Source organism: Saccopteryx bilineata, chromosome 5 (assembly GCF_036850765.1).
Source record: "Saccopteryx bilineata isolate mSacBil1 chromosome 5, mSacBil1_pri_phased_curated, whole genome shotgun sequence".
NCBI classification, from domain to species: domain Eukaryota; kingdom Metazoa; phylum Chordata; class Mammalia; order Chiroptera; family Emballonuridae; genus Saccopteryx; species Saccopteryx bilineata.
Genome location: NC_089494.1, coordinates 262,427,329 through 262,446,613, shown reverse-complemented (window position 1 = coordinate 262,446,613; position 19,285 = coordinate 262,427,329). Strand labels below are relative to the sequence as shown.

General features: G+C 44.1%; 1 protein-coding gene across 2 annotated transcripts in view; it reads right to left on the bottom strand.

The window, feature by feature from the left end:
- Window positions 1-19,285, bottom strand: part of KIAA0232 (KIAA0232 ortholog) — a 95,770-nt gene that overhangs the window by 36,355 nt on the left and 40,130 nt on the right. For both annotated transcript variants that reach the window (XM_066233299.1, XM_066233298.1), the window contains exon 3: window positions 2,162-2,299. In XM_066233299.1, coding sequence (XP_066089396.1) covers window positions 2,162-2,299 — 138 coding nt within the window. The remainder of the gene's footprint in view (window positions 1-2,161; window positions 2,300-19,285) is intronic.

Genomic DNA, 19,285 nt, shown 5'->3' with positions numbered 1-19,285 from the left:
GACAGAGTAACTTCTCGATTGTCAAGTGTATCAAAGCTGGTTATTCCAACATCAGACCATTAGATAACATAGATCAGGAAGAAGTTTCTGTGATAAGAAACCTCTCTGCATACCGTGTATGAATCTTCTTATAACTTTACGTTATAAAGGTACTTAAACTACACTATCTCAAGTAGAATGGTAAAAACAAAATCATTTTCGGCCCTAGCCAGTTACCTCAGTGGTAGAGTATCGGCCTGGCATGTGGATATCCCAGGTTCAATTCCCAATCAGGGCACACAGGAGAAGTGTCCATCTGTTTCTCCACCCCTCCCCCTTTCCCTCCCTTCCTCCCTTCCTTCCTTTTCTTTCTCTCTCTCTCTCTCTCTCTCTCAACCCTCTTGCAGCCATGGCTCGACTGGAGTGAGTTGGCCCCAGGCACTGAGGATGGCTCCATGGCCTCCACCTCAGGCGCTAAGAGGAGCTCAGTTGCTGAGCAACAGAGCAACACTCCAAATGAGCAGAGCATCACCTCCTATTGGACTTGCCAGGTGGGTCCCAGTCAAGTCACTGCAGGAGTCTTTCTGCCTCTCCTCCTCTCACTGAATAAAAAATAAATAAATAAATCTTTTTTTCAGTAATGATCTCAGAGATTGCATCTTTGGTGGCGAGAGGGGGAGACAGGGACGGACAGACAGGAAGGGAGAGAAATGAGAAGTATCAATTCATAGTTGCAGCACCTTAGTTGTTCATTGACTGCTTTCTCATATGTGCCTTGACTGGGGGCTCCAGTTGAGCCAGTGACCCCTTGCTCAAGCCAGCGACCTTGGGCTCAAACCAGCAACCTTGGGCTTCAAGCCAGCGACTAGGGGGTCATATCTATTATACCACGCTGAAGCTGGTGAACCCGTGGGCAAGCCAGCAACCTCAGGGTTTCGAACCTGGGTCTTGACGCTCTATCTGCTGTGCCACCACCTGGTCAGGCAGAGATGGCATCATTTTTTTTTCTTTTTTAAAGATTTTATTTATTGATTTTACAGAGTGGGGTGGACAGGATGTGGTTGCTTCACTCTAGCTCAGGGGTCAGGAACCTTTTTGGCTGAGAGAGCCATGAATGTCACATATTTTAAAATGTAATTCCTTGAGAGCCATACAACGACCCGTGTATGTTATCCAATAAAAATTTGGTGTTGTCCCGGAGGACAGCTGTGATTGGCTCCAGCCACCCGCAACCAAGAACATGAGAGGTAGGAAATGAATGGATTGTAATACATGAGAATGTTTTATATTTTTAATGTTATTACTTTTTTTTATTAAAGATTTGTCTGCGAGTCAGATGCAGCCATCAAAAGAGCCACATCTGGCTCGCAAGCCATAGGTTCCCGACCCTTGCTCTAGCTGTTCATTGGTTGCGTGTTGTTTGTGCCTTGACCAGGCAAGCCCAGGGTTTCAAATTGGCAACTTCAGCATTCTAGGTCGGTGCTCTATCCACTGCGCCACCACAGGTCAGGCATCAGAGATTACATCTTATAGTATTAAAATAAGAATTTATAGTACCAACTTAAATAGATGATTATATTCTAAAATTATTTTATTTCTTGATGTTAAAGAACATGAGAAATATATTATATGAAACATTACAAGATTAATAAAATAATCATAACATTTTCTATTAAAAACAAAAAATTATAAAGAGAAGCAAATACACTGTTCTTAAAAAGTGTTGGGTCTATTATCTCAATTCTAAAGATGTATTCCAAAGAAATAATGGAGACGATGAAAAAGCCACATGAAAATATCCTGTGTTGCACAACAAGAAATACCCAGTAACATGAAGTACATTATGTTGTGGTCAGAATATCTGATAAAGTATCACTTAACCACTGAAAAGAATAAAGATAATACAGTAACAAGATCAAATATATGTGAAATGGAATAAGAGGATATAAAATTTTGCATATACTCTAATTACAATGATACATAGAATATATAAAAATATATAAATAAAATACAAAAAAGGAAAAAAGTGATCATGTATATTTTACCATGGGAATATAATGAGTAGCTAATTTTTCTACGTTTTTTTTTTTTTTTTCTTTTTGGGTCAAGATGGTATAATTGTAAACTTTTTAAATATTCCCCTTTTCTCCTCTTAAGTATTAAAAGTAAAATGTAAACTCACTTCATCAGAAGCAGATCGGAGACACTGGACAGCAGCCTGTTTTTTCATTTCTTCTAGAGTGAGATCTGAGCACTTTTTCTTACTTTTTCCCCATTTCTTATAAGCTCCTTTGTCCCAGCCCAGGAAGATGTCATTCTCCTAAAATAAGATAGGGTAAGTTTCAATGACCAAGCGTATTTAACAGGTTTCAAACACTGTTAATGCCCCCATACTTATGTATACATTCCCCTACCAAACATAGTAATTCATAAAATGGTACACAGTAATAACTTAAGGGACCACAGAGCACTGTCAATCAGAGCACTTCAGGATAATCCATTTGTTTGGTATCTACTACTGAGATTACTGATTACTTAAAATTCATTACTTATGGTCTTAATAAATCCGACCCACTTATATGAATAGGAAGTGCTAATAAACAACTCAGGGCCCTGGCCGGTTGGCTCAGTGGTAGAGCGTTGGCCTGACGTGCAGGAGTCCCGGGTTCGATTCCCAGCCAGGGCACACAGGAGAAGTACCCATCTGCTTCTCCACCCCTCCCCCTCTCCTTCCTCTCTGTCTCTCTCTTCCCCTCCCGCAGCTGAGGCTCCATTGGAGCAAAGTTTGCCAGGGCGCTGAGGATGGCTTCATGGCCTCTGCCTCAGGCGCTAGAATGGCCCTGGTTGCAACAGAGCAACGCTCCAGATAGGCAGAGCATCGCCCCCTGGTGGGCATGCCGGGTGGATCCCGGTCATGCACATGCAGGACTCTGTCCGACGACCTCCTCATTTCCAACTTCAGAAAAATACAAAAAAACACACAAAAAAACCCAACTAAGACATTTGTATGTAAATTCAAGTACTACTTAAATTTCAGTGTAAGTCCAAAACTATATACTAATTAAATGCCCTCTCTTCTAAACTTCTCATTCTTCAATGGTGAGTGTTCAGGATTTAATAGTTAAATGGTTAAATCCCTATTGCTATAACTCATAATCTAAAAACAACAGATATAAAATATTTTTGTTAGTATTTAATGTTAATTTTTCCCCTTGATTTTATATGCCCATTTAAAAAATCTGAAGAAAATTTGAAAAGCAGGAAGCAAGCAAGCAAGTCACCCGTCCGTCCCCCCCCCCAGCTGGGAGACAAAAGCTCTGCTGGCCTTGTGTGGACTTCCTCTTGTGCTTTAAAACACAGCGTCCACTTTACACCATCTGTATAATTTTGTATTTGATTTAACTTATTACATTGTGAACATTAACTCCATGTTAATACAAATTCTTTGACTATAATATTCCAAAATGTTAGGTTTACTCAGCTATTTCTGTAGACTGGGACTTTTAAAAATTAATATTTTTGATTGCTTTGCTACTTTGTCTTTTAAAAAACTTTTATTTGATAAATTATGATTAAAACCAGTGGACAGACAAGAGAAAAAAAGATTAGAAAGACAGACAATGGCTAAATTGCAAACATTACTTAAGAAGAGTGTTGGCCTCTTGTGGGCCCTCAGGAAATAGATATGAACCAGACGGAAAAGCATAATAATTCACTCAAAAGATCTTTAAGATGAAATCATGTAACATCAACTGTCTAATTCCATTTTTTACTTCAACCCAATACATAAAAGTTACTTTTATGCCACCAGGTAAGAGTGCAGGCAGGAACGGGCCCTCCCCCCAATACTCACCACAACAGTTTGACTCTCTCTCTTAGACCTGGTCTGTGACTCTAACGCACCTGAAAAACATATTTCCTGGCTGAGTGGTGTCAGTTCCATTTTCCAAGGGAAAATGTGTTCAACGGCCAAGTAAGAACTATCGGTGTATTTCCACTGATCTAGTGTGTTTGGCTGGACAACACCTGAAACCTGACATTTCTTATCAATGTATCTTCTGGAGAGAGGGCTTGTCCTCTCTAATAGGAACCGAGGACAGAACCATGACAATGCATTCTGGAGAGAGGGCTGTCCTCTCTAACAGGAACCGAGGACAGAACCATGACAATGCAGAGTCAAAGCTTCTGGAGGCAGAGAAAAATGTTGTAACTGCATCTATTGTCCAGTATAAAAAACAAGGTAGACGCCCTGGCAGGGTAGCTCAGTCGGGTAGAGCATCATCCCAACGTGCTGAAGTTGCAGGTTTCACCCCCCAATCAGGGCCTATGTAAGAATCAACCAGCCTGACCAGGCGGTGGCGCAGTGGATACAGTGCTGACCTGGGATGCTGAGGACCCAGGTTCGAAACCCTGAGGTTACCAGCTTGAGCATGGGATCATAGACACAACCCCATGATCGCTGGCTTGAGCCCAAAGGTCACTGGCTTGCGCAAGGAGTCACTGGCTCGGCTAGAGCCCCTATTCAAGACGCATATGAGAAGCAGTCAATGAGCAACTAAAGTGCTGCTAATCTCATCTCTGTCTCCATCTCTCGCCAAAAAAAAAAAAAAAAATCAACCAATGAATGCATAAATAAGAACAAATTTATGTTTCTCTCTATTCCTCTCTCTTAAAAAATCAAAAAAACTTTTAAGGTGGAAAAATTATTTGTGCAATTAGTGAAAACATGACTCCTTGTTTGAGCTGCGGAGACTGGCTCTTTCTCTATACTGAGCACTATGAACACATTCTCTACTGAAGCTATTATATGTGATAACGCAGCAGAGGTCACACACATTCTAAGGTCCTACTGCAGTTTTATCACACAGACAGAAGGGACTTTCAAAATTCACATGCAGTCTGTCCTGTAGGGCAGTCTGACAATACATACCAGACATATTAAACATGTACCGGGTACCTTCCACCCACTAATTCTACTTCTGGGAACTTATCCTAAGGAAACAGTCACTGAGGTGCACAGCTCTCACTAGTGATGGCAAATGTGCAGGAGCAACCTAAGTATCAAGGATGAGGACTTGGTTCAGTAAGCTAGGATTCACCCAGGAGGGGAATTTCCGGGCAGAAACAAGCGGAAGCAAGGGGTATCAAACTTCTTCTGTAAGGGCAAAATAAATAAACTTTATAGGTCATGCAGATAAATTAATGTAATGTAGGTACTTTTATCAAGAAAAGAGAAGAAGTAAATTTTTCACAATTATTTATTGATGGAATTCAAAATATAATTCAGTACAATTTTTTTTTGTAATACAGGTCAACTAATGAAAAGAAAGAAACCTGGAGGGAGCGAGACAACACTGCTTAGTCAGGGCTCAAAGTAAGTGCTCTCCACATCAAATCAATTATAAATGTTCGACTGTTAATGCTCACTTTTAAAACAATAGCTTTATTGACATATAACTCATGTACTATAAGATGGCCTCTTTAAAATGTACCATTCGGTGGTTTTCAGAGTAATTCACAGGGCTGTGCAGCAATACCACTATCTAAGCTTCCAGTACTTCCATTACCCAAAGGAACCCCTGCGCGCTTGCAGCAGCTCCCCTCTCCTCTGAGTCACTGGTGGCTACTAATCTGCAGTCTCCACGGGCCTGCCTGTTCCGGACACTTCATATAAAGGGATCACGCAGTGTCTGTCCTGTTGTGTCTGACCTCTCTCCCTCAGTGGGACGTTCGGAAGGCTCACCCCTGCCGTGGCACGTGTCAGCACTGCACTTCCCTTTATGACTGCACTGAAACGCACTCCATCGCCTAGCAGACCACATTTTGTTTATCCATTCGTCCACGGATGGACATTTGGCTTGTTTCCTCCTTCTGGCTATCATGAATACTACTGCTATAAATATCCACATACACCTTTTTATACAGACATATACAGACATCAATTCTCTTGTTATATATTCTAGGAGTAGAATTGCTGGGTCACATGGTAACTCTATGTTCAACTTTCTGAAGAACCACCAGGCTAGTTTTCAAAGCACCAACTCCATTTTACAATTCCACCAAGAAGGTATGAGGGTTCCAGTTTCTCTACAGTCTCACCAACATTTGTTACTATCTATGTTTTATATTTCAGCCATCCTAGTAGGTGTGAAGTGGTATCTCATCCTGGTTTTGATTTCCCTTAATGACTAATGATGCTATCTTTTTGTCATCTTATTGGCCTGCTGGACAAATTCCTATTCAAATCTTTTGCCCATTTTTTTTTCTTTTTTCTTTTTTGTATTTTTCTGAAGCTGGAAACGGGGAGGCAGTCAGACAGACTCCCGCATGCGCCCGACCGGAATCCACCCGGCACGCCCACCAGGGGGCGATGCTCTGCCCATCTGGGGTGTCGCTCTGTTGCAACCAGAGCCATTCTAACACCTGAGGCAGAGGCTATGCAGCCATCCTCAGCACCTGGGCCAATTTTGCTCCAATGGAGCCTCAGCTGCTGGAGGGGAAGAGAGAGACAGAGAGGAAGGAGAGGGGGAGGGGTGGAGAAGCAGATGGGCGCTTCTCCTGTGTGCCCTGACCGGGAATCAAACCCAAACTCCTGCACGCCAGGCTGATGCTCTACCACTGAGCCAACCGGCCAGGGCCTCTTTTGCCCATTTTTAAATGATCTATTCTGAATAAACATCTCTTATCAACTATATGATTTGAAAATATTTTCTCCAATTCTATGGGTTGTCTCTTCACTTTCTTGATGGCGTCCTTTGACACACAGTTTTTCATTATGATCAAGTCTAACTTATTAATGTCCTCTTTGGTTGCTTGTGATTTTTTAGGGTCGTACCTAAGAAACCATTGCCTAATCCAAGCCACGCAGATGAACTCTAGTGTTTCCTTCTAAGTTGTATAGTTTTAGCTCTTACTTAGGCTTAAATCCATTATGAGTCAGTATTTGTATGTGGCAGGAGGTAGGAATCCAACTTCCTTCTCTTGCATGCGGCCACCCTTTTGTCTCAGCACCTTGTGTTGAAAGGACTGTTTTTCCCCAATCGAATGGTCTCGTTGGAAAACAAGTAACCATAACTAAAAGGCTTATTTCTAGACTCTCAGTACTAAAATGTCTTGGTTATTGGGAGTCTTGTAGTAAAGTCTTGTAGTAAGTTTTGAAACTGGGAATTGCTGAGTCCTCCACCTCGGTCCTTTTTCAAGATTTTTTTGGCTATTCTGGATTCCCTGCATTTCCAGATGAATTCTGGGATCAGCTGGCAGTTTCCACAACAAAGGCAGCTGGAATCATGACAGACTGTGGTGCGTCTTCAGATCAGTTGGGAAAGTACTACTGTCTTAATATTGTCTTCTGATCAGGAGCCTGGGATGTCTTTCTACTTGTTACGTCTTCTTTGCTTTCTTTCAAAGACATTTCATATTTTTAGTGTAGCAGTCTTACACTTCTTTTGTTAAATTTATTCCTAAGTACTTTAATTCTTTATGACACTACTGTAAATGGAATTTTCTTAACTTCATTCCTTAGGATTTTCCATGTCATGTCAATTGAGGCATTTTTAGTCTTCCTTTCCAATCTGGATGTCTTTTTTTTCCTTCTTATCTAACTGCCTTGTTAATGCTGATTTGTAAGATTTTACGTATTTCATCTTTGAAAATGTCTTCACCAAAGGTACTACCAAATACTGATATTAATCCCAGGCATGAATTTAACGGAGCATATTAGTTCTTAGAAGGCGTGTATATAATTCTGCTGGATTCTTCTCTTGATGTCTGCACATTCGTCACTACCAAGTGAGAGAGGTGGAAGTGTCTCAGCGGAACAGCTCAACAGGTCCTGAGACACAGACGCCGCCCCCGCACCGTGCCGGGTGGAGAGGCTGCCGGAACTGCAACGTCAGCCTGAACAGCACGCCCGCCAGACTCCGCATGGGAGCGCACGCTTCCTTCTTCACTTGTGACAGGATAAAAGCGCATATCCCACTCGACATTATTTGTGATTCAAACAATGTTAGCTGTTACAATGACTTGGCTCCATTAGAAATCTTGCACATAAGTGCTATTTTACTTATAATTTTAAGTTGACTTCATTAAGAAATATCAAGTCTATAGCAAAAGCTATACAAAAATTAAGTATATTTTTCTGCATTCTGCTCTTTCCACTTATTATATTGGAGAGCTCCTTTATTCTACTTTTTCCTTGCTTCATGGGCTGTGTGAATGTATTATGAATTATTTAACCAACAGTACTGAACTAATAATCAGAACCTAAAAAAACATAATATGAAAGTCAAGTTCAAGGGATTTCTCTTTTCTTCCTGTTTTCAGTCTCCTGTGCTGTACTAATTAAAAGCCACACAGAGATAAAATAAAACAATAGACACACACCAAACACCATTCATTAAAATCAAGTATGACTTTTCAAAGTCATCATCCTGAAAACGGCACAATTACCAAGTACCAAAAAGAAGATACGGCTCCAGACCTCAGCACTTTCCTCAGATACTGCTGTAGGTAACGTAAGGTCCCACTCTGAATGACTTTCCCCGCCTTCTATCAGGAAGAAAATCAGGAACTGGGGGAAGAACAAGAACACAGCCTTCTGAAACTCAGCTGGTACCAGTGACATCTGCACCCTGGCCGCTCAGCACCCACCCCTGCCTCCCACGCTGTCCCGCTGTGTCCCCAAACACCCACAGCCACACTGTGTCTGAATGAGACTCGTGCACCCCATCTTCGGGCCCTAACTGGCCTAATCCAGATCACCGTGTTTCATCCCTGTGACCCAAGACTGGCTCCGAGAGAGGCATGTGACCAGTCAGAGATGAGAAAGAAAAGGTTTGTACTGGGAATGCAGGAAACACATCCTCCAGATAGTGTAAGATAAATGCCGTGCTCACTGTCATGTGCCCTTATCACCACGGAGCTGGCTGCCAGACCCAGCTGACGGAGGGAGGCAGGCCAGGTGGCAGGGCACACGCCCCTGCTGTCCCTGGGAAGCTCTGAACCGAACCGGGCTGGGGCTGGCCCGACTTCAGAACAGTTAGTTATATGAGACTTTCTTAAGCCAATTTTTGGCTGCTTGTAAATGAAAACCATAGCGAGAATCTGAGGAAAGGATTCAGTAATAAATCTACTTCTCATTGCTCAAAAGAACTGCGGTTTGCCTCCAATTAAACAAGAACAATTTCAGTTTAACTACATCCATGTTTTCCCCACAAGGTCTTCAGTCACCAGTGACAGCTTCCTCACTGGCCTCCCTGCCCTCAGTTGCCCAGCCGGGTCATCCACCAGCACATGCTATTTGTACTGCTGGCTAAAAATAGTAACGGGTCTATTGTCTCGGGCACTAAAATAAAACACAAGTCCCCAAGCACAGCACAGAGGGTTCTTCCAGCTCCCCTTCCCAGTCTCACCCTCCCTCTCTCTCACCACCCTGTCCTAGCCTCACACACTCGGGCCCCTTCCTGTTTCTGTGACTCTGTGTGCATTCCTCCTTTCTTCTTCCTTCAGCACAGGTCAAGTGTTATCTCCTGCTGTCCCCGCTGCCACCGTCCCCATGCAAAGGGCCCCGTGTTCTGCACAGCCAGAGAAGTTTACAGGTCCCTAGAGTGGCAGCTGTCTCCCAGGGACCACCACTGATCAGCTGCCTCCCAGGAACCGCCACTGATCAGCTGCCTCCCAGGAACCGCCAAGGGGCAGCTGTCTCCCAGGGACCGCCACCAATCAGCTGTCTCCCAGGAACCGCCACCGATCAGCTGTCTCCCAGGGACCATCACTGGTCAGCTCTGCATTCCTGGTGCCTGCCTCCACGTCCACATGTCATGGGCATCCATGTGGTGAGTAAACCAACAGAAATGTGCATTTTATACAGTATTTGTATTCAAAACATTTTCTCTCTTTCAAGAAAAGGTTTTACCAGAAAGCCCACACTGTATTATGCTATCTCTCAGACATCATAGACATGACTCTATGTTCCCGCATTAGCACCAATTTCTACTCTGAAGTTATTCTCATATTCTTATGTGTAAAGTTAATTCAGTGGTTCTCAAACTTTTTAAAGTCAGGGCGCATTTAAAATCCTACAAATAATTGTAGGCGCACTACATATAAATTTCTGAGAAATATAATAATTAAGTCAAATATTAAAGAAAAAACCTGACCAGGCGGTGGCACAGTGGATAGAGCATCGGACTGGGATTTGGAGGACCCAGGTTCGAGATCCCGAAGTCACCAGCTTGAGCGCGAGCTCATCTGGTTTAAGCAAAGCTCACCAGCTTGAGCCCAAGGTCACTGGCTCCAGCAAGGGGTCACTTGGTCTGCTGTAGCCCCCCACCCCCCATCAAGGCATAAATGAGAAAGCAATCAATGAACAACTAAGTGACAGCAACAAAGAATTGATGTTTCTCATCTCTCTCCCTTCCTGTCTGTCCGTATCTGTCCCTCTCTCTGACTCTTTCTCCCACAAAAAATAAATAAATAAATAAATATATATATATATATATATATATATGTATATATATTCCAAGTGTGCTTTTATGGTAATTAAATGAAATAAATACGACAAAATTAAATTTATTCTGACATTAAAAAACATTTTTATGTTACATTTTTTGTTATGCTTTTTAGAATTTGTAAAAAAAAGAGGAGTTAAAAAATTAAAAAACGACAAAAACATTATCTTTTTAGATACATAGATACATTCTTAGTAAGATTTAGTAAATTCGGCAGGTCCCAGTGCAAATGTGTTAAGTTTTTTCATTCTTGTGCTGATGAGAAACATGAGCCTGATGTGTCCTAGCGATTTCTTCAATGTTTGGGTGTATATTTGAAAGGCAAACTCTCATTTCATCAACACAGTGAAGAATTCCTCTCTTTCTACTCTTAATTGTGTTGAGGGTAGAAAATCCTAATTCACATAAATAGGATGTTGAAAATTGTAGCAAAACGTTCAAAGCATCTTTAAATATTGCCACATATATAGAAATCCAAAAGGCTTCAGGAGACAATTCCTTATGTTTAATCATCAATCCACGATCAGTGGATATAGCTGCCAGTTCTTCTTCTGTTAATGTTAAACCAAAATCACTTGAAGTTTCCATGAATGGGTTTCTAATCCAATTGTATTGTTCAGTGTTAAGTGATGGAAAATGCTATAAATTAAATTCTGCCCATCAGCCTTCAAGTCCTATTTTATTTACACTTAACTTTTGCTCACTTCCAGAATCAGATTCTTCAATACCACGCTTCTTTTTGAGAAATCTATCCATTTTATTTGGGTGTATTTATCTAAAAATAATGTAATGACATGTTAATAATAAATATAATAATGATGTGTTAACAAAAAGAGCAGTATTTCCATAATGAAATGGTATAATAGAGTAACTATATTTATTTTTATATCTAGGCACATACTGCAAACCAGCGCAGCTAGTAATTCTAGGTCCCAAGTGGGAACAGTGCGGAATTAAGAAAATACGGGTCAGGAGGGCCCTATAATTGCTGCTGGCAAGAACAAAGCATGCCCCAAAACCACATCTTGCTTTATTTATAAGGCAAAGTGAGGCCATTAACAAATCTCAACTTTACACCAAACAAAGGACAGAAGAAACTTGCCTCCAGTCTTTCCGGGGAACATGGGGGGTAGTGTAAACAATCCAGCACCACAGCTTAACTGCCTTTGCAACCTAATCAGGCAAGTGAGGTGGGGGGTTGGGCAGACTGTCAGCTTACAGCCAATTCCCCACACCTCTATCCCCAAAAACCTAAACTCTAAAACCCTGTTGGATTTTTGGTCCCCAACAGGCACATATTTCTCTGGAATACCATAGGGTGCACCTGGAAATCTTCTAGGGTGTACCAGTGGGCCCTGGTGCACACTTTGAGAACCACTGAGTTAATTTAATTAATGTTTGCTGAGTGACTATTTGTTAAAACACAGTATATTCAGTGAGATACCTTAAGAACTTAGGATGGATCAGACTTTTATAGCTGTAATTGTTAAAATATTATACTAACCTATAACGGAAAAAAGTGCAGGTGCTAGTCTTTCCAAGCAGTGATGCACTCAACCAAGGGTCTACAAACTTTTTACACAGGGGGCCAGTTCACTGTCCCTCAGACCATTGGAGGGCCGGACTATTAAAAAAACTATGAACAAATTCCTATGCACACTGCACATATCTTATTTTAAAGTAAAAAAAAAAGGAACAAATATAATATTTAAAATAAAGAACAAGTAAATTTAAATCAACAAACTGACCAGTATTTCAATGGGAACTATGCTCCTCTCACTGACCACCAATGAAAGAGGTGCCCCTTCCAGAAGTGCGGCAGGGGCCGGAAAAATGGCCTCAGGGGGCCGCACGCAGCCCGCAGGCTGTAGTTTGGGGACCCCTGCACTCAAAAAATGGGGTGCCACAGTAGAGCGTCAGCCTAGCGTGCGGAGGACCCGGGTTCGATTCCCGGCCAGGGCACACAGGAGAAGCGCCCATTTGCTTCTCCACCCCTCCGCCGCGCCTTCCTCTCTGTCTCTCTCTTCCCCTCCCACAGCTAAGGCTCCATTGGAGCAAAGATAGCCCGGGCGCTGGGGATGGCTCTGTGGCCTCTGCCTCAGGCGCTAGAGTGGCTCTGGTGGCAACATGGCAACGCCCAGGATGGGCAGAGCATCGCCCCCTGGTGGGCAGAGCGTCGCCCCCTGGTGGGCGTGCCGGTGGATCCCGGTCGGGCGCATGCGGGAGTCTGTCTGTCTCTCCCTGTTTCCAGCTTCAGAAAAATGCAAAAAAAAAAAAAAATGGGGTGCCCCACGGGAGCACGTCCCAGTGGGCTGAAGACAGATGTGCTCGATTCCCAGCCTGGGCACACAGGAGAAGCGCCCATCTGCTTCTCCACCCTTCCCCCTCTCCCTTTCCTCTCACTCTCTCTTCCCCTCTCGCAGCCAAGGCTCCACTGGAGCAAAGTTGACCTGGGCACTGAGGATGGCTCCATGGCCTCCACCTCAGGTGCTAGAATGGCTCTGGCTGCAATGAAGCAGCACCCCAGATGGGCAGAGCATTGCCCCCTGGTGGGCATGCCGGGTGGAACCCAGTCGGGCGCACCCCGGTCGGGCGCATGCGGGAGTCTGTCTCTCTGCCTCCCAGCTTCTCATTTCAGAAAAAAAGTAGTAATAATCCAGCTATATTTGCATAATGATGGACTCTGAGCTAAAAGATACAATTAGAGGAGTCAAAAGAAATCACAACAAAGCACAGTCATCAAAACAGTGTGTTAGGCCTGACCTGTGGTGGCGCAGTGGGTAAAGCGTCGACCTGGAAATGCTGAGGTTGCCAGTTCAAAACCCTGGGCTTGCCTGGTCAAGGCACATATGGGAGTTGATGCTTCCAGCTCCTCCCCCCTTCTCTCTCTCTGTCTCTCCTCTCTCTCTGTCTCTCCCTCTCCTGTCTAAAATGAATAAATAATAAAAAATAAAAACAGTGTGTTAATGGTATACGACACACAGACCAATGGGCAGAACAGAGGGGGCAGAAGCAGACCCTCACATATACGGTCAAATGATTATCAGCAAGGTGTCAAAAACACTCAATGAGGAAAGGACAATCTTTTCAACAAATGGTGGCAAAAGAATAAAGCTGTACCTCTACTTCATACCATGTACAAAAATTACCTCAAAATGGAACAAAGGTTTATATTTAAGAGCTAAAATATAAGTCTTGGAAGAAACATAGGGCAAAGCTCCATGACACTGCACTTAGCAATGAGTTCTTGGATATAACACCAAAGGCACAGGCAACTAAAGAAAAAATCTGTGCATTAAAAGACCCTATAATAGCCTGACCAGACGGTGGCGCAGCGGATAGAGCGTCGGACTGGGATGCAGAGGACCTGGGTTCGAGACCCCGAGGTCGCCAGCTTGAGCGCGGGCTCATCTGGTTTGAGGAAAAGCCCACCAGCTTGAACCCAAGGTCGCTGGCTCCAGCAAGGGGTTACTCGGTCTGCTGAAGGCCCGCGGTCAAGGCACATATGAGAGAGCAATCAATGAACAACTAAGGTGTTGCAATGCGCAATGAAAAACTAATGATTGATGCTTCTCATCTCTCTCCATTCCTGTCTGTCTGTCCCTGTCTATCCCTCTCTCTGACTCTCTGTCTCTGTAAAAAAAAAAAAAAAAAAAAGACCCTATAATAGTCAAAAGGCAACCCACAAAATGGGAGAAAATATTTGCATATCATATCTGATAAGGGGTTAATATCCAGAATATACAGAAAACTACTTAAAACTCAACAACAACAAAAACAACCAACCAACCAGATTCAAAACAGGCAAAGGACTGAGACATTTTCCAAAGAAGATAAACAAAGGCCAATAAACACATGAAAAGATGCTTAACATCACCAATCATTAGAGAAAATGCAAAACAAAATTACAAGCCCTGGCCGGTTGGCTCAGTGGTAGAGCATCGGCAGGTGGGCAGAGTGTCGCCCCCTGGTGGGCATGCCAGGTGGATCCTGGTCACAGGCACATACAAGAAGCAACCAATGAGTACACAACTAAGTGGAACAACTACGTGGGATGAGTTGATGCTTCTTTCTCTCTGCTTCCCCCCTCCCCTTCCTGTGATGGTGCAGTGACTTTGACAGGCATTTTCATGGTTTCTAACAAAACTACACATGCCTTACCACACAACCAACAATCATTCTCCTTGGTATTTACCCAAAGGAGATGAACTCATGTCGGCACTAAAACCTGCATACGACTGTTTATAGCAGCTTTATTCACAACTGTCAAAACCTGGAAGTAGCCTGACCTGTGGTGGCGCAGTGGATAATACGTCAACCTGGAAATGCTGAGGTCGCCGGTTCAAAACCCTGGGCTTGCCTGGTCAAGGCACATATGGGAGTTGATGCTTCCAGCTCCTCCCCCCTTCTCTCTCTCTCTGTGTCTCTCTCTCCCTCTCTCTGTCCTCTCTAAAAATGAATAAAAAAAATAAAAATTAAAAAATTAAAAACAAATAAACAAAAAAAAACCCTAGAAGTAGCCCTGGCAGGTTGGCTCAGCAGTAGAGCGTCGGCCTGGCGTGCAGGAGTCCCGGGTTCGATTCCTGGCCAGGGCACACAGAAGTGTCCATCTGCTTCTCCACCCCTCCCCCTCTCTGTCTCTCTCTTCCCTTTCTGCAGCCAAAGCTCCATTGGAGCAAAGTTGGCCCGGGCACTGAGGATGGCTCTGTGGCCTCTGCCTCAGGCGCTAAAATGGCTCTGATTGTGGCAGAGCGACCCCCCCCAGAGGGGCAGAGCATCACCCCCTGGTGGGCGTGCCAGGTGGATCCCGGTTGGGCGCATGCGGGAGTCTGACTGCCTCCCCGTTTCCAACTTCAGAAAAATACAAAAAAAAAAAAACCAACCTGGAAGTAATGAAGATATCCTTCAGTAGTTGACTCTACAGATAAAATGTGGCCCGTCCAGACAATGGATTATTATATTACTTCAGTGCTAAAAAGAGATGAACTATCAAGCATGAAAAACCATGGGGGAACTATAAATACATATTACTAAGTAGCAAAAGCCAATCTGAGAAGGCTACATACTCTATGATGCCAACTACGTGACACTCTGAGAGGACAGAACCATGGAGACAATGAGAACTCAGCTGTCAGGGGCTGGGGGGAGGGAGGAGAGCTGGAGCACAGGCAGGGACACGAGCCTGTGCACGCTGGCACGGTGGATACATGTCAGTTGTCCAAGCCCACAGATTACACACCACCAAGAGTGATCCCCATGGTGCACGGCAAACTCCTGGTGATCACGGGTCAATGCAGGTTCCTCAGTCGTAACAAAGGTGCCGCTCTGGGAGGAACACTGCTAACAGGGTGACTATGGATGTGTGAGGCCAGGAGGTGTGGGGGGGCTTTGTATACTACTCTGAATTTTACTGTGACCCTAAGATTGCTCTAAAATTAAGTCTGTGATTATAACAGAACCCCCAGCTTGGCCTGGCTTAAACAGAAGTAATAGTAATTTACTATTATTACTTTCTAAAAATTAAAGTCTTGGATGGCAGTTGTAATCAGTGACAAAGGAAAACTGATAAAGGCAACTCCATCTCCCTAAAATAACTCTTCCCACCTGTGACCCACGACGCTGACCATCAGCCTAACACAACCTCAGAATGGGGAAAGTTAACCTTCTCCTCTGTTTCCTGTTTTACTATAGCTTCCCTTTCAGCCATTTTTAAATAATACTATAAAATGTTTGCAAATAACGTAACACAAACCTATTTTCAGAGTCCCAGGGCTCAGCTCCCACCCATTTCCTGGAGACACACACCACCATGTTGCCTTCTCCCTCCACAGGGACTCAGTGCAGAACTTGGCCGTGGGCTGAGAAGACCAGTGAGTTTCCCAGCTCTAACACCACAAGTGCATTAACAACAGTGACCAACCCCACATGCTTCTTTCTAAAGCTAGCCTTTACAAGTGTTTATATGCCATTCAACAATTATTTGTTATATATGAAAACAAAGACAAAATTTTCTAGAGTAAAAAATGGGCACATGATTTGGGTATGACAGGCATGAGCTTAAATCCTGACTCATCACTAACCGTGTGGCCTCAGACTGATCAGCTAACTTCTCTGAGCATACATTTCCACATGAGTAGACACAGGGACAGTCACACTTACCTTCACGGTGTGCCATGGGGACCAAATATGGCAATCCCTATATATGTGTGGCCAGCACTGCACAGAGCACGCCATCGTGGTCCCTACATGACAGGGCACCTGATTTTAAAAGGATGAAAGGCATTGCAGGAGAATGTGCTAACCGTCAAGTGTAGGGGGGATAACTGTGTTAGAAAAGCCACCGTTTTGCAGTCATCAAAGCAGTAACTGACTCAGGTGGAGCTGCCTAAGGATGACAAAACCCTCACAGCCTCTCCTCACAGGTCACCTGACGATTACCGAGAAGAGTGCCACCGGGTCTATGGGGAGACCTGGCCAGCCCCGTCTGGACAGTGAGCACCGCCGACAACGAGACAGCCGGACGTCACGTGCTGTGGTGCACGGAGGAACAGGAAACTCCGCTTACGTGTGCTGCTGCCATAAACACGTAAGCTGACTCCAAACAGGAGGAAACATTAGACAAAGTGAGGGCTGTTCCACAAAACTGACCCTCCAAATGTGTCAGTGTCCTGAGAGACAGAGGAAAGATGACAAACTATGCCAGACTGCAGGAAGTTAGCGATGAGACCACAGAAGCTAACATGTGACCTCAAACTGGGTCCCGGACGAGGGGAAATCACAACGAAGGACATTACCTGGGACAACTGATAAACACTGAACATGGATGGTACGTTAGATAGTAATGTGTTGATGTTAGTTTTCCTGAATTTTATAACTGTGCTATAGCTAAGAGGAAGTACGATTTTAAGAAAAATATGCTTATTTATGATAAGTGGGCATCAAAAGGAAAGGAGAGAAACACAACAAAAGAGGGAAAATGTCAGCAACTGGTGACTGAGTGAAGAGGACCCGCGAGTCCTTTGTACTCTTCTCACTATTCTTCTGATGTTTCAAATTATTTTGCCAGATGCCTGACCAGGCAGGCGGTGGCGCAGTGGCTAGAGCATCGGCCTGGGATGCTGTGGACCCAGGTTTCGCAGGCTTGAGCACAGGCTCACAAGCTTGAGCGTGGGGTCAGACATGACCCCATGGTCACTGGCTTAAAGCCCAAGGTCGCTGGCTTGAGCAAGGGGTCACTCGCTCTGCTGTAGCCCCCAGTCAAGGCACATATGAGAAAGCAATCTATGAACAACTACAGTGACACAACTACGAGTTGATGCTTCTCATCTCTCTCCCTTCCAGTTTCTCTCTCTTGCTAAATTAAATTATTTCTTAAGAAGTTTAATTTTTTAAAAAGGAGTATTTGATTTCTGTCCATAAGAATCTTATCTCCTAGAAAAGAGAACACATTCTAAGGACTACAATGAAGACCTCCACAGCAGAAATACTGTATGATCAAGTCTGGAAGAGATGACATTGTTTTCATTGGGAATTATCAGATAAGAATTCAGAGAGAAAGGTGACCAGGGCCTTAAAGAATGTGTCAGAAAAGTAGTTGACATTTTAAAATGATAGTCAATTGCTGATTATCTGAGAGTACTTTTACCAGAGCATGGAAATTATGACCAAAAGGAAGAGAAAAAGAAGAGAAAGAAGACTCTGGAAATAAAACTGCTGAGATGCATTAGAAGGTAGTGTTCTGTAGAATCCGAGTCATCAGCTGATGTCCCCACTACTGTGCCCACAACCCTGTCAATCAGAGCCTCACACAGGACTGCCTGTGATGCAGCCTCAACCGGGGCCAGGGTCTGGGCAGCTGGGAGCCAAGTCCTGTACACGGGCTGAGAACTCGAGAGCTCTTTGAGGGCTTGCTTCACCTGATTGCGGAAACAACAGATCAAACATGGCACAGGTTAGTAGTTGAAGTAACGGCCTTAAAACTGGCCATTATCAAGTCCAGGTTCAACTAATTCAAGAACGGGGGCGGTGCAGAGAAAAGATGTGATGAACACCCCAAAGCGGAGTCGACTGCCCGCCAACTGAGGGGCCAGGAGACCGTCGTTCTGGCCCAGGGGTCGGGAAAGGTGGCACGCCTCCTGGCCGACAGCAGCTGAGGGGCGTGCCTGGCAGCTGGAGTCTGGCACGGGGTAGGCTAAGGCCCCTGGCAGGCTCCTCCCTCCCTCCGAGGGGCGTTCCCCTCGGTTCTCCGCCCTAATTCTCTTCGTGAAGATACAGTGAGCACACGTTTCTCTCCAGTCATGGAAAAGCAATGCAGGTGCTAACTGACCCTCAGGTCAGCTCTTATAAAACAAGGGTCATTTTCATTTGACCTTCCCTATCAGCATGGGACCCAACACTCCCACCTGGGCTAAGGTGAGGAGCAACCGAGGGGCCTTTAATTTCCTTGTGGGGTCTCCTCGTAACTGTAGATGCTGTTCTCACTAACCTTCACCTGTCCTGTTTCCTAAAAGATGAACAGAGCTCTGGAGGGAGGAGTGAACACAGCTGCCCGACCTCGGGCTCCAAGCCCCACTAGTGAGAAAACGAGGAATTCACAAGCACATCTCATCAGAGACCTGTTCAACTATAATCTTAAGAGTAGGCCTGTTTTATGCCCTTTCCAATGCCCTGTGGCACCTAGCACATAAATTCTTTGTGCTAATAAATTTACTGGTGTTAACTAAATATTTTAGGCTAATATTGTTAACAGACAATTCTAAGAGTACATGATTTTTGAATTTAAGGAAATAGCTTCCTCA